Genomic DNA, 16,187 nt, shown 5'->3' on the forward strand with positions numbered 1-16,187 from the left:
GTTTAGATTCCTGTGAGACCAGATAATCCCTGTTCCCTCAGGCAAGGCCGGTTCCTGAGAAAATTTGAATGAGGTTACTGAAGGGGTGGGCACAATGGAGGATCTGGCTCCATTTCCCAGCAGCTCCTGCCCACGTTGCTGTGACCGGCTTCCATGGAGAGCCCAGCAACGAGAGCACCGTGACAGCGTGGGATCAGGGTTTCCATGGAGACCAGCCCCAGCATTGACAGGGTGTGCGGCTGGGTGGGGAGCTGCTCCATGGCCAAGGCTGAGATCTTGCAACACAGTCTGGAGCTGGGGCAGAGCTGCGATCCTCTGCCGGCACACCCCTGCCAGCGCTGCTGGGGCTGGTCTCCATGGAAACTCTGGCCCTGCGCTATCATGACTCTGCAGCTGCTGGGGTCTCCATGGAAACCAGGCACAACAATGTAGCCAGGGGGTGCTGCCCACATGGGCCAGATGGAGCCTGCCATGGGCCCGATCCAGCCCGTGGGCCAGACTTTGCCCACCCCTGGGTTACAGTTACAATTGTCCTTTATGACTGCACGGGCTGGCCTGCAGAGCTGATTGTCTAAGGAGCGCACAACAGTGTGGTGAACACTGCTCAGGTGTTTGGGGGAAGGAATGTAGATACGACAGTGCATGCTGTCCAGAAATGTTTCTAGTTGAATCAGCCAGAATTCATCCTGGATAATTCAGCCACTAAACCTAGTAACACATTTGAAGGTAACTATGGGAGAATTGGGCCCTGTAGAATTGCCACTGACATCAGCAGGTCTACTCAAGCAGGTAAGGCATTTTTACATGACTGAGCCTTGCAAATGCATGACCCCTATTTTGGGTGTATCAAAACCTCTCTGCCCTAATCCACCTTCAAAATTCCTTTCTTGAATGAATCCTTTCCAGTGAGAATGTAGCAACAATAAAAATCCAACTGGAAGCAAAAGCAAAAAGCCCACTCCCCTCTCCAAACTATTAGCTTTTGCCATGTACAGAAAACCAACAGCTTCATTTGATTTCATTTTTGGTAAAAACAACAACAGAAATTTGCATCTGGGCTGATAATGTGTATAGTGTGTGTCAGCCCAGTGTGATTTCAAATTGGCAAGTTATTACAACCCTCTGGAAAACCAGGATTTATAAGGTAAATGCTAACTGTAGTGGCACTTGCCTTACAGTATACAACACATAAGGCAATCACATGGAACATAAGTCATTCCAAAATATTGAAAATATTTTTGGCACAGCCTTTTGCTATAACATCCATTTTGATCATACATGCCATAAAATTTTTGCCTTCCAAGGTGAATCTTAATTTAAAACACGTGTTTTATTGTTGCTAATCATAGTTCAAAGGCAGCATGGTATATGTGAATTCTCATCAGGGTACATATAATAATAGGTATTGCAGAATTGTATGAACTCTTGTAACGCAATATTATTAAATGAGGAAAAACAGAAAAATTAGTCACAGGAATTATATTATATTATATTACATTCACATGTATATGCACGTGCACATGTGCATGTGGGTATGTCCTTTATAAAATAATCAGACACCTTGTAATATTTAAACACCTGATAACATAAAAGTTTATTTTCTGAGCTCCAAGGTTATATTTTCTTTTCACTAATACTGACCCTAGGAAGAGAGGTATAATGGACCAGGAACCAATAATAGCTGTTCTGTGTTAAACAGTAAAGTAAAGGGCAAACATATTTCTGTAGTGAAATCAATCATTGAACCCATCAGTGAGAATGACCCTCCTGCCCCCACCTTCTTGCCTGTGCCTAAGAATTTGCCATATTCAATCTTTAGGCTCTGAACCCAAATGACCTCTGAAAGTGAATTTATGATCATTTCATCACAGTCTCTATTAGCTCACTTTCTAACAAATAGGCATGTGAAATATATGGCAGAAACTGCAACGGCATATTTCCAACTAATAGTTAAAATGTCAGGGTAATAACATACAAGTGCGTTCTGCCCTCAAACACAAAATCAAATGCAGCTTTACAAGGGCTGTCGCCATTCCACTTTAGTTAAAGACTTGAAAGCTTCCTTCTCCCCCTTGCAGGGCTGCAGTTTGGAATCTGCAGCATCTCATCAGGGCTCACTTTGCCAGTACCGTACTGTACTTCATTAGGCAGCTCTATTTAATGGTTTCAACAAAAGCCATCATTTTAGCCCAACTGCCTTGACTAAATTAAAATTTCCAATCTCTGGTTTAGTGTTCTGCAACTGATGTATACATAAGCAAAACTGGTCAACATCTGCCAGTGGGTTGGCCAAAAGTTCTGTAAAGATGTACTTCACATTTCTGAAGCATGTGCAAAGTAACAACGTACTTATCCTCCTGAGAGCTCTCATGATTTTACTTCACCATTTGTTCAGACACACTTTAGCAGCATATAAGCCATACAGTTGATTCTCCCCTTGGTTGCAGTTTTATCTGTAGTGTCATTTTGAGTAATTGGGGTATGGTAGCTGATCAACTTTCAGGTTTCTCATTGGCAGAAAGGGACTGTATTGGCACCAAGAAAGAATATGATGGGTCCTCTCGGTGCCTGAGCAAGTGTCCCTCTTTTGCACTTGGCTACCCAAGGCCATTAGAAAATAAGCTTAATAAAGCAACTAAGTGTATACATCTTAACTATTCCCAGTCAAGGGGATGCAGATATAGAAGAAATATTTTAAACCAATATGAAAGATGGTAAATGTACATATTTAGTCAGTGATCTGTGAAAGTTTTTGAATTAGTTTTTAAAGCTTTGTTAAGACCAGAACGCACAGATGTTGAAAACAAGTTCAGATGTAGCGACAGATGGTATTTGATTATGAAGCAGACTGTTCATATAATACAAAGATGCTGCTTCTGCCATACACAAGTAACTGCAGAGAGTGCAGTAGAAATTTTGGAAGGCAGAGCAGTTCAAGAGGTTCTTTGTGCAGCAATAACTTTCACGTTTTCCAGCAGTGCTAGAATTGGGATAATTTTCTTCCTTTTACAATCAATGCTACCCCCTCCCCCCCCCCCCCCCCCGACCTGTTATACAGCAACCTTGCACCGTTCTGGCTGCCTCTTTGGAAGTCAATACCCTGTCAGCTTAAAGATACAGATATTTCAGTTATGTTTATTGAGAGAGGTCCTTTTTGATTATAATAATAATAACACATTTCCAATGTTGTCTCTCTAAAAAGCACAGTGGTGTCCCAGTTTACTACAATATGAACTCCTGGCCAAATCTTGACTTTAGATAGCCTCTCTAAACTACGCATAGAACCACCAAGCAATTGGGTAGTGTTTGTTTTTCGGGGGGGAGGTTTCCTTTTCTTTCCTTTTCCTGGGAATGACGTACATGGCTATTTACTGTGGCTGCTGCCATATTTTTAACTTGTCAAAAATGCTGTGTCCCTCCCCAACCTTCCCACCAAGGGATACTAGAATGATGTGCTGGTTCTGGAAATGTCGATGACTTTGCTTGCCTGGTCTATAATATAATTCCTAGGTATATCATCCTATCTTCCCATTGCCCCAGGCTGAATATGCAGGCTGGAGACAGAGGCTATGAGGGAAACGTTGGGAGCTCCAGCATGAACAGACTATGTTTATGTAGTTCTGCTACTCTGTGCTGGGAAGTCAATCCCTGTGCTGTACGTGCTTATAATATTGAGGCTGCCCCTTTGTTGCTCAATACAGAATAAACGGGTCAGTCAGAACTAATATGTGCTGAGCTTCCTTGTATTGTCCAATAATGAAAGGGAATGGGGTGGCAGGAACTGGAGCCCTTGCCTTGCCGTTTCTCCCCCTATTTCTATTCTAAATGTGAGCTCAAGCTGAAAAACAAAGTTTGTGGGTGCATAGATCTGGGGCTGTCCATCCTCTTGTTACAGAGGAAGAATCTGTCCTTGGTCTGAAGAGCGTGCAGGCTAAGGAAGCTTTTGTTCAAGGCCGTGAATAAGAAGTGGCACAAGGCTGCGCTGTACTGCACCTTGGGAAACCCTGGGAAACTATAGTCTTTCTAGCCCTTTACAAGGTGTCACTTGCTTCTCCTCATGTGCCTGCTCTGCCCATTGGCAACATGGAGCCAGTGTCTTGGCAAGTCCCACTACGCCAACTTGACTTGTGGTGAGGAGCAGTGGCTCTGCAAGACCTGCTGTTTCCCAACTTGCACAAGGAAATACGGTGGGTGGGGAGGGGCCTTGACATTAAGGAGCTTCTTATTCCATGACACAATGGCACCATGTTAAATCTACCAACAATCTATCCCTAAATGTGCTTTGTATATGGATCTAGTTATGGTTGTGGTGGCAGGAGACTGCTGAAGGGTCTGGACACGTCTGTTCAGGCAGAGTGCTGCGTAGCCAATAGGCTTAGCCCCACTGTGCAGATGAACACTGCAGTACTAGGGAATAAGAAGCCGGAGAAAATCCCTAAATGGTGACAGCATCATACAAATGGGATCTTTCATTTCTCTTATGTCGCTTGAGATTCCTAATTCCGGAAAAGGGCATTGCTGGGTAAATAATACTTTAAACTACTGACTCCAGTAGATTACAGGGTACAAAAGATGCCAGAAAGCAGACTTTATATTAGGAAATGAAACTGGAATGGCAATAGCATGTAGATTGCACAATTTAAAAGGGACTTTTCTTGAGCTGACCATGAAGCCCTTGTTCATACTGTTATTACTAATTAACATTTACTGTTACTTGTTAACAGAGAAGGTTGGCAGAGTATTCAACAGTAGAGTGGGACTCTATTTCTGGCTCTGCAACTGACTGACTTTATAGCCATGGGCAAGTTATATCACCCTCTCTCTTTTCATTTCTCTATATAAAATAAAAATGGGGTTAATACCACTTGGCTATATTTATGAAGTGCTTTGAGATCAATTTCTAGAAAATGTTGTATTATTTTTTTCTCCAACATTTTAAACATCCTAAAGTTCTGGACCCTCTTCAGCACTAGCTCTGAACACTGAAGAGTCACGATACAGAGATTCCATTTTATTACACAGTGGAAATATTATTTTTCCCCATCTACTTCCCTGTAATCATACTTGTAAATTTTATTAAAAATGGGTCTGGCCAAAACCCAGACCTGAACAGCCCCAAAACTTGAGGCTGCTTGTCCCATAAAGCTAAATTTGAAGGCAGATTTTGCAAATAAATTCTATCCACTTAATGAGTTGAACAGAAGCCCTGTATAGTGGTAGTTAGGATCCAGACTTGAATTCTATCATGCAAGCTTCTGTCTACTTCTGTATTTAATGCAGATAGATCTCCATTCTGAATTGCCTCTCTTCAGCCCAAATCTGGGAAGCATTTAGATCCTGATTCTGAGGTGCTCTTAGAATCCAGGGCTTAGGCCATTTACAGACATGGGGATAGCCATTGTTATGAAAACAGATGTACAGCACTCCAAAATCCAGAGAAGTTTATGCTCAGGATTTTGATTGGGGGATCATTTTTTCCTTTAATAGCTTGGATCAAATCATTGAGTTTATAAACGATTTCCCCAGGTTTTACATGCGCTGGCAAGAATTATCCTTGAGTGTTGCATATTAGGGCTGTTTTGTACTAAAAGGTGTTAAACACTTGTCATAAATATTTTTCCTTATTTCCCCCAGGACACACTTCTATCTCTGGTTGGTGAAGCATAAAAAAGAGCTGTCATGCCCAGTTTTAATAGGCAATAGGATTTCAAGCCCCAAGAGTTGTTTCACAGTCTGGCAGTGGCCATAATGAAACTGGCCACTATTGCCACAAGACTTTCCCCATCACGCGTTCTCCCCTGTTACCTCCCACAGCTGCCTGACTGGCAGGTCTGTTGCAAATGGAAAATATATTTCCATTGGAGCTAGTAGTATTTTCTTAGCTATTAGTGTTGCTTTTTCCCCCCACCCCACCCCACACTTTTTTTTACCAAGCTGTGGACCCAAATGTAATTTAAGTTTAAAGAATAAAATTAAATTGTGAATGCACTTAACTTCGAGCCTGAATAGCAGTTCATTTTCATGCATTTTGTTGGGAAGCAAGTAACTTGTTTTAACAGTGTCTCCTAAATAAATGAGAAAGTACCACTCTGCATCTGACTAGGATTTATTCATAAAAATGCAATCGCATTCTCCTAGGCTCTGGGCAGAGAAAGGTGGAGGGGGATTCCTTTTTCTCATACTATGCTCTGGAGCTCTGGAAGGAGACAGGCTAACCAAAGCCAAACAGAATTTATTTGGAAAGCTACAGAAATGCACCCCTCTCACCTCTCCTGTGTGCCTGCATGTTACAAATATTTAGCCAACAACACAAAATGAAACCATAAATGATGCTTTCCTCATGAAGCAGCGTATCAGATATAAGGAATCTGCTTTTAGGCCACCTGCATCCTGCCTTTTCTTGAAAACCTAGGAAAACACGTAGACCTGACTGCGCCCTGAGGGTCAAAAGACTCAAACTCAGGGCAAGCAGGGAAAAATGAAGCCACTCAGATACTCCCTTTCACCGAGGATGTCTTTGAGAATTCTGTTACTACCCCATGCGCTTTCCATGGTTATTGAACAGTGTATTTAAGCAAACATTGTATTTTCCCTGTTGTGCTAGCAACCTAAATGTGGCACATCCTTTGCATTTTTAAAAATCTACTCTGCCTTTTTTTCTAGAGAAACACAGCAACTGATCCTTCAGAATGACTTATTTGTTTTTCTTTATTTTGTAAGTGCTCTAACAGATCAGCAATTCAATAGTCAATTTTCCTTCTAACAGGGAAGACAGGATCAGAAAGGATCATCTCCATAGAAATTGTTTTGGCACAGCCTAGGCTGGGCATAAATAAGGGTACAGACCAAGAGACAAGAGCAATTAACTTCTTCACACACATGAATCACAATGCATCATTTTCCATTCTGTCTCTTAGAAATTAGAGAGGGGAAAGACCTATTATATCTCAGTGATGTTATCAATGACATATAAAGACTGCTCCATCTGCCTTGGTCAGAGGCAATTCATTCCTTTATTGTGGTCTTAAAGTGAGAGCCCAGCATTTTCCTAATAAGAAAACTCCACACACTGCAGGAACTAGGGAACTTCCAGAAATGATGGCCAGAACTGGGAAGTTTGGCTCTGCACTTCTCCAAACTTTGGCAGTGCTTGAAGCCAGAAGACCCTTCTAATAATCAGGAAGAGCTATCAACTTCCAAGCTAGATTTGAAAATCCCCTGAGTTCTGTTGTGCTTAGCTCCTAGGCTTTCCACTGGGATCCATCTGTGCTTCCAAGTACAGGGTAAAATGAAGTACAGTGTCTTTTGTTTTTTAGAATTTGGTGGGAAAAAATGACAACTGCAGATAGGCAGAGCGGAGGAGGCCCCTAGGCATGCAGCTCTCAGCTTTTGGCACCTGAAGAACTCTTCATGAGGACTATCACTTCTTGACAGGCCAGACTCTTTGAGCTAGTTACTTCCCACTGTTTTCCCTCTTTGAAATGAATTCTGTCACAAACTTTGGTCTAAAATCAGATGCATATCATCTCAGAGCTAAAAGGATTAATAAAATAATACTTGAGCTTAAGTGTCAGTGCATTGTTTGTTTGCTTAGAGCTCATCTTATCTATAGATGTGATGCAGAATCAAGGCTTAAGGTACCGATATAAAAGCAGAAATTGTAGGAACAGACACAGGCATGTGAAGTGAAACAAAACGTTTGTATTACACTGCAAGATATCCAGTGTGTTTCATTACCTAACAGTTCCAAATGGGGAGAGAAAAATAACCTGAAAGTACAATCACGTTACAGCGTAGTCTCCATTAATTGATTCCAGGGATTCATACGTAGATATGGGACTAAACACATTCTCATTAAGAAATATAAACAAAGGCAATGAGCTTGTAATTTATATTTTATTTTGCACAAGCTTGCATATATACTGCACATACATTCAGTTTAGAGAAGATGGAAGGCACACAAGGCAATTGAACTACTGTATCCTTTAAGTGGTACAAAGCAAAAAGGTAAAAGTCTGGAGAGTATACAAAAGCTTAAAACACACAAAATAAAATCCACCCCTTCCCCCCACAAAAAAACCATTTTTCCTGTGTTTTTTTTTTTTTTTTTAATTTAGTAGCTGCCAAGCTAGAATTGTAACTTTTTTCAGTCAATTGTCTACTGCACCTTTTTCATATGGACAGGGGAGTCTCATTGTTTTATCATATCATCAATTAATATTACAGTACATCCTTGGTAATACAAAATTGTACACCTTCATCAAATAAATTAGGATAAATTAAACCAATAAATTATGCAAAGTCTTCAGAACAATAGACAACAACAAAAATCCACAGTTGAAATTGCCTCTAGCTAAAAAATAAAAAAAATCAAAAATTGACTTTATCAGTTCAGTTATTGTACTATCTTCAAATTAAAAGGTCTTTATTACAAAAAAGAGCTTAATAATGCTATTTACAACATATTGCTAAATAATATAAAGGCAGTGTTTTGTCACTTCTGTAACTATATACAAATGAGTAATGGCTGGGACAATATCAGTTTAAACCTTAACCTTTGACTCTTCTGGGCAGCATTAAAACCAACTTAAGATGTAACTTTTCCTGACTCTAAATTTCATATTACATGGTGATAACATATTTTTGTTATAGTGCTCATTTTATATTTTTCCTTTAGTGGTATGTGAATGCTTTTAAATTTTGCAGAAAGGATGGAGTTAAATAAGATATAAGTTTGCTGTTTCTTCTAGATTTGCTTCTACATATCCCAGTATATTTGTGCATTTTGGAAGGTGGCTGCTTAGGGAGAGAGGTGATTGTGGCTCAGATGAAGAGACTAAGTAAAGTCACAATGCCAACATCTTTTATACACTAAAAAGGATACTCCTAAGAAGATGCAAAGGTTAAATACCAGTTTTCATCCCAGCTCTAAATATGAGCATTTTTTAGCTTCAGTTTATAGATGGTTTACAACCAACAGTTCTACAGAAAACAAAATTGCATTTCCTTCAACAGAACATTTAAGTGCAATACAGTAACTGCTTACTCATATAAACCAGTTACATTCCATAAGGGGAGCTTTTTGAAAACAATGCTTATTGGAATTTTCAAACACATAGTTGGTACCAGAAGGAAACATTTGCACTATTCACACCAATGATTACTATATAATACACATGGCAAATATAGTTTTTGCTTCGCTTCTCATGTACAGTGCTCACTGGGGGGGTTTTGTAAACCACTTTCCATTTTTATATATATATATATATATATATATGTATATATATCTTTCATTGCTGCTGGTGAAAATCCTATCTTTAAAGCCACAAAATCTTCACCTTTATTTCTTAGTTAATATTACCTGTGGAAAAAAACATTTTGCTATTAAATGACTTCATGTACATAGAAAAAAAATCTGTAATTTTACAGAAACTGTATCACCCATGCCCTTGACATATGATGAAAGAGACCAATCTTTTAAAAGTAGATAGCTGGATTTTCAAGAATGCTTTCAACTATCTGTACAGTTACTGTAGTGCTTCTTATAAATTCAATAGATGTCTTCAGAATGTAGTTATTAAAATCTTATGTATTTATGCAACAACAGCCATAAGGTTGAATATTTACATTGCTTTATAAAAGTTCCCCTCTGTCTTCGATGTTCACCCACATACCTGGTACAGTAACAAAGATTCTGCAAACTTAAAACACTTTAATTAAATAATACTCAGAGGCACAAAGCAAACCTCAGGAATACATGGGTGAACACTTCCTTAAATAATTATACTACATTCTAACATCTTCCACATGTTTACCATTGAATGTGAAACGTTCCCATTTAACAACCAGAGATACAGTAAGAATTAAATGTTTTGTAGCTTCAAATAGAACATTCTTTTCACAAAACATAACAAATGTCTAAAATAGGTTCTTAATCTAGATAGGAAAAAGGTAAGCTTTCCACTTCATACGCATATGTTGTGTGTATGTATGCACACGCACACAGACATATCTATATGTGTGTGTATATGTAGGTATAGGTATACACATATATATTACGTATGAAATATTGCTTCTATACTACTTTTCATTAGGCTAAGAAAACACAAGATTTGCACCACAGTTACAAAAAATTGGCTTCTACAAGAATTTTCAAAACTTGAATGCTGCTCAAACAATTGAGAAAAAAATAATTTGCGTTATCAAACTGTTCTAAAAATTCTTTTCTTCAAAAACGTATTCTCCTGCTTTGTTTTTTTATTTTAATTTTTTAAAAAGACACAAAATATGCATAGCTATCAACATCATGTCAAACAGCCGGAAAAAAAAATCTAGTGTTTATTGCAGCTGTAGTAATTGAAAAATAAAGTTTAAAAGATGAAAATTGTAAGCCACAGAAGGCACAAGAACAATTGTACTTGTGGGGAAAAAACTGGTATTTTGAAGGATATTTTATCCTTCCGCTGGTGCATTTAAGGTCTAGGCACAGACTATAACCTCAAGTTTATATGCAGAAATAAATCTGAATTAGCAGAAAATGAATGGAAACATGGGATTTCTACATGGTTTTTATAATTCCTTCCCTAAGTAAACTTTTTTCACTACAATAAAAGTAGCCTCCTGCCTTTTAGCCATTTTTAGTGAAATAGTATTGAGATCATTTGAAAGATGCTGATTTCTACTTAAAATTTTAATAAGAGTTATGCTGAATATTTATATTTTCAGATGTACTGGGAGGCACAAAGGCAATATGGCTATAATGCAGTATAATCACCAGAAATGACCAAATTGTCCTTTTTTCAGATCAAAGAATTGAATTTTTTTCCTTTAAAACGAAATTTCTATTCTTAATTCCTATGCCTCTCTTACTATTGAGATTATGCTATTTATAAATAAATAAATAAATGTAACAACATCAAGTGTTGAGTACACAGTTTCACTTATTTAGATTATTTGAATCACATTGCAGCCAAAATATAATAATAATAATAACAATAAAACATAATAAAAGTAACGGTTATATAACAAAACAGGATGGTATCTAGTAGTATGCCCACATAGTATGACTAAAGTATGGCTTTACTTTTTTATGTCCAAGGTGACAATGCAGTTTTATATTTTGTATCGGATGGTTTGCCAGTGAGGAACTATTTCTATTAGAACTTGAGCATTTTATGCCACTTCTTCCCATACAAATCAAAAAAAGAAAGAAAGAAAGAAAGAAAGAAAGAAAGAAAGAAAGAAAGAAAGAAAGAAAGAAAGAGTGCATGAACACACTTTTCATCCTTTTTTACTTGGAACTGACTGGAGTTACATCTTTATGAAGTGTAATGGCTACCAAATCATGTGCAAAGTAAAAAAATGACACATGCTGGATAAATACAGTATCAGGTACTTTCAGGGAGTTTAAGATCAAGGAGATTTGTTTTTCTTTTAATGCATAGTGAAAACGTTGGCACTTCATCCCATGCTATTGTCTGCTTTGCCTATACTCCACAGATACTGCCAGTGCTTGAAAATAATGACAGGGCATCGTAGGATTGTGCTGTTTAATTTGAAGTCAGCAGGTTTTTAAGGCTTTGTGCTGACAATAATTGCTTTCATACATTTCTGTCTATCAGCAGTATTTGTAAATGAAGTGAAATTGCAGTGATCAGGTCAGCTCTTTAGTCACATGGGTAAACTTTCACTCTCCAAAGTCAAAATGCAATTTTAAAATAAAGAAGTAAGATATTGATATCCTAGGTGGCCTAAATATAATACTTGGCTAATCAGTAACTTTCTATAGTTTTGTATCAAATTACCTTGAGGGGAAATACTTTTCAAGATAACAATAAATTCTTACTGCATCTGTACAAAAGACGACAGAGAAAGTGACAAATACATAGTGCCATAGCATAGTTAACCCACCCCCATGCTATTGGATACTATACCTTTTTTGAAAATGTGAAAATAAAAAGGAGAGCCACTGAAGAAAGCACAAAAACTAGCAGCTAGCTTTCTTGCATCATGCTGACATGTTGTGTCTCAGTACTTAAATGAGTCCAAAACTTTCATAGATTTTCACACTGTACTCAGCATTTTGGTCAACACTAGCTTCCACTTCAGAAGAGAAGGATAGCATTCTGATCAAATAGATGTGGTTTTAATGCCATACTGCAGTAATGCAAAAATTAAATCTGGCTATCTGAACCCTGCCTAAGCAACAGGAGACTGTTGACATTTGTGTGTGTACAATTTTATTAGATTTTTATGAAAATGTACTTTTATACTTCTGACTAGGTAAAGATTGGTTACATTTTACAGCTTAAAAATGTCCTCTTTGTCTGACCACTTTTCAGCTGAAATACTTTATGTTGAAAAATAATTGCTTTTCAAGGCAAAATTTTAGATATCAAATACAGACAGCAAACTTTCCATGCCGAGAGGGAAAACTAAGAAAAGAATATATCTTGTGACAAGTGCCATTTAAACTATGACCAAGACACAGTAATATTGCATGTTGAAAGGTTTTGTTTTTACTCTATGGAGAGTGAAATGCTTCCGTTCTAGTACACTGACCATATTATAAAATTAGTGTCACTGATACAATATTGTGCATGAATTACTGGCTTCAGCCTGCAAGAACAGAACCTGGTTTGTGCAAAATTGTCTTGCCTCAATAAAAAAAAATTACCTGGCATTGCCAATAATGGGTGCAGGGCATATGTTGTTCCTGTAAGGGAAAGTTTGAAGAACAGGGTTTGCTCTTTTTGGGTATCACTTTTGGAGGGAGTACCTAAAACACATGCTTGTAGGGGTTTTTTCTGAAATAGGAAACAATCTCTACCCTATTAGTTAAAAAGTAAAATAAAATAAAGAAAGCTTTGAGCTTATGAAGTGACTCCACAGAGTTCAGACCTTTAGCAGTATCAATGTAATATAAACTTCATTGTCTGTAGTATTGTGCCATGACATTAGTCTCACTAAGACAAAATGCCACTTTGCAGCAAGCAAGAAATCTGACAAAGCATTTTTAAACATAATGCCCTAACTTACTAAGACAGGCTGTTACACACTTCAAAATTCTTCTCCCTGAAAATTAACCCCATTTATTCTCCAAATGTTAAGGGTCTCGGGCAAAAGTAAACTGAAGGCTGAAGTAAAATAACTGTCCTCTTGTAACTGAACAAAAAAGTAAAAATAAATCCGTGAGGGTTTACAATTTGATTTCATATACGTATATATGTATAGGATATACATATATATGAAATTAAAATAGAGACACACAAAACTTGGGCATCAAAAGGGGACTGCTACTTTTCATACATTCATAAACAGTTGTCGAAATCTCTACTCATGAAGAAGCTCTTGTAGGCAGTTTGGGGATTTGAAAATCTCAGGGACCTCACTGTCCAGCTTACAGATGACCTTGTATATGGCCTTCTTCCAGGAAGGATCAACATCTTTGCCTGCGATAATGGCATTGAAAAACTCTCGTAACGTGATCTGAGCCACTTCCAGGAATCTCTCTGGAACCTGCTGATACAAGGAGACAATGGCATTAATAAAGTTTTCAGTTTCAAGTCTCTGGTTCTTCAAAGGAAACTGAGCTAAGTTCTTTCTTTCAAAAAGGGGCTTACATAGCACCTGCATTTTCTAAATATGGCAGACTTGTATTCTCTTATGCAAAGCTGTTATATATAGTACCATAGTAATAACTTTTATAACATGTGTTAGATGTCTTTGTAAAGTCTAACTGCACAATATAGGTAACACAATGTTAATGTCTGGGTTTAGCTAGGAAGGGATTTATAGGATATAATTAGTAGGAGCAGAACAAAAGCAATTGTCTTAAAGAAGATAAATCTCTACAGGATATTTCACTCACGTATTTGTGAGTATATTCTCCTCTCAATTAATATGAAGGTAATGCATGCGCAGATAGGAACACAGACTTCTTAAATTCCACATTCAACTTTAGTTGCAACCCGTGCTGAGAGCTACTAAAGAAATAGGATATCCATGAATGGCTGTTCATAGCTTAAGAACAAACAAACAAACAAACAAGCAAGCCATAAGTTAATGGCCTGATTCTGTAGCTGCTTTGTTCATGAGGCTCCCACAAGGATGGCTCCTCGGGAGCCATTCTAGCATTTCCTGTTTTTCACAATAAAAACCCAAACTCTTCAGTTTCGGGAGCGTTGTGCATGAAGTGGCTATGGAACTGAGCTCAGTCTAACCCATCTGTCTTTTTATATGTCACTCTAATTCCATGGGTAAATCAAATAGCCAATTTGCTGGAGCATGTCATGTCCAGAATCCCCCCCCCAACTATAGACTTACAGAAAAACACCCATTTCCTGAAGTAATTAGTTCAAATTATCACCACTATTTTTTTCATGATTAAGAAAAAGCAGCTGCTATTTTGATGCATTTCCCCACAGGCAGCACTTCCCAGTTATTATGGAACCTGATAACTCTGGGCCCAATAATGCATGCACTTTCTGTTGAACTCAGTGCTTATTATTGTGAGCTTCCCAATGAGACTGGGGACCTAGTCACAGGAGGGAAGCAATAGGATTGATGAGAGGGGTTCTTGGACATTATTCTGTGGCAGGATGCCTGTGAGTAGACCCACATGCCCATGTAGAGCCCAAATGAATTCAGCAGGGTTACATGCAAGTGAGGAGGACAGTGGTGGAGGACAACGCTGCAAGACTGAAGCTGAGGATAATCAAGTTTCTCATTGACGCTCTGCTTCTTGCTTCCCAACTTTGCAAGCAACTCTGAAAACTCTCAACTTGAAAATTCTTCTCCTTAGCCTCCTATTATGATGCATGGGAAGCTCTCTTCACATACTAGCATTCTTGAGGACCAAATTTTGCTATTGGGTAGGCATGTGATCAGCTCCCACTGAAGTCAGCTGATACAATTTCTGCCCCAATACTTCTCTTCCCCCGCAAAAGACATTTTGCTTTATGCTTATTCAAAAGACTGAGAAAGTGTTTTAGGCCATTCCAGTAAGATAGCTCTTCCCCTCTGCTTATTTCCAGCTTGGAAAAATAAGCATACTTTCAAGTAACATCTTTCTGTGTTTCAGCACTTACTAATGTATTTACAAAGGATCTGCTTCCTTTCTCTTTTGCGTGTTGTTATATAAAGTAGCATATTTTCTATCTGTGCAATTCCAAACACTGCTCATTTTTAGTCTGTCATACTTGATCCTGCCCAATAGGAACATGGAGACAGTATAGGGTTAGGCAGCCATTGACTGAACATTCGAAGTAGGTAAAAAGATATTTGATAAACAGTCACCCCTCCAGATGTGCAGTTACCTACCAGCTCAGAAGGGTGCAGGTTAGATTTTTGTGTTCAGAACAGTTCACAAACAACATAGGGTATGGACAAATGATCAAATTAAAGCACATTAACACAGGGTGAGGGATTACTGTGGAACAGCTGATGTACACTTACTGCTCATTTGCCTGCGACTACCCTAAGTTAAAACTAAATTTTCTTAGCCCTGTTTCATTCAGGGGTAAACTGTTCCAGCTTAGTGCATGAACAGTTACTGCATGTCAGCTGTTCCACTCCCCCCTTGTTAACTTGCTTTAATATGATCCCTTGTCCATGCGCCTTAGTTTACCAAAACCCACAAAGTTTAAAAAGTCGTCTTCATAATGCAGTATTCCCAGAGGTCTCCTGTCCTCTGCTGGTACTGGAGCCATTCATAATTCATTTCTTTTGGGATGCTACTACTAACTTCTTCACATCAGGCTGCATTACATATGTAACAGTGTATTTTGTACCATGAATAGCATTGTGATTAATCCCAGTGGGATAATATGTCAGGCAATATTTTTTCCTTCCGAAAAGAATAATAGTATTTTAAAGTAAATACTCTGTGAGGCCCATAGCCTGAAAATATATATTTAGCTAGATGTTAGCCAAGTTTTTCAGTGGGTAATTAATCAGTCAGCTGGGTTAATTATGTGTCGGGGGGTAGCTTTTCCCTGACCCGAAGTGATGGTGACCTATTCAGCACATCTTTACACCTAAGTGACCGAACATCTCTGTTGTAGAAACATCTGCAGAAAATGTTTCAGTGACAAATAAGCTCCATCCAAGTTTCTTTTAATAGAACCAACAATCTCTAGTATGAACCCAGAGCACTTTCTCAGCATCAGGTGGCAGCAGTCAATCAA

General features: G+C 38.3%; 1 protein-coding gene across 1 annotated transcript in view; it reads right to left on the minus strand.

Annotated features, from left to right (window-relative positions):
- Nucleotides 1–7,877: 7,877 nt before the first annotated feature.
- PROX1 (prospero homeobox 1) overlaps nucleotides 7,878–16,187 on the minus strand; it is a 50,955-nt gene continuing 42,645 nt past the window's right edge. The window contains exon 5 of the mRNA XM_006273574.4: nucleotides 7,878–13,518. Within this exon, the coding sequence (XP_006273636.1) occupies nucleotides 13,333–13,518 (186 nt within the window). The 3' untranslated portion in view covers nucleotides 7,878–13,332. The remainder of the gene's footprint in view (nucleotides 13,519–16,187) is intronic.

This window comes from Alligator mississippiensis, chromosome 1 (genome assembly GCF_030867095.1).
Source record: "Alligator mississippiensis isolate rAllMis1 chromosome 1, rAllMis1, whole genome shotgun sequence".
Classification (NCBI taxonomy): Eukaryota; Metazoa; Chordata; order Crocodylia; family Alligatoridae; genus Alligator; species Alligator mississippiensis.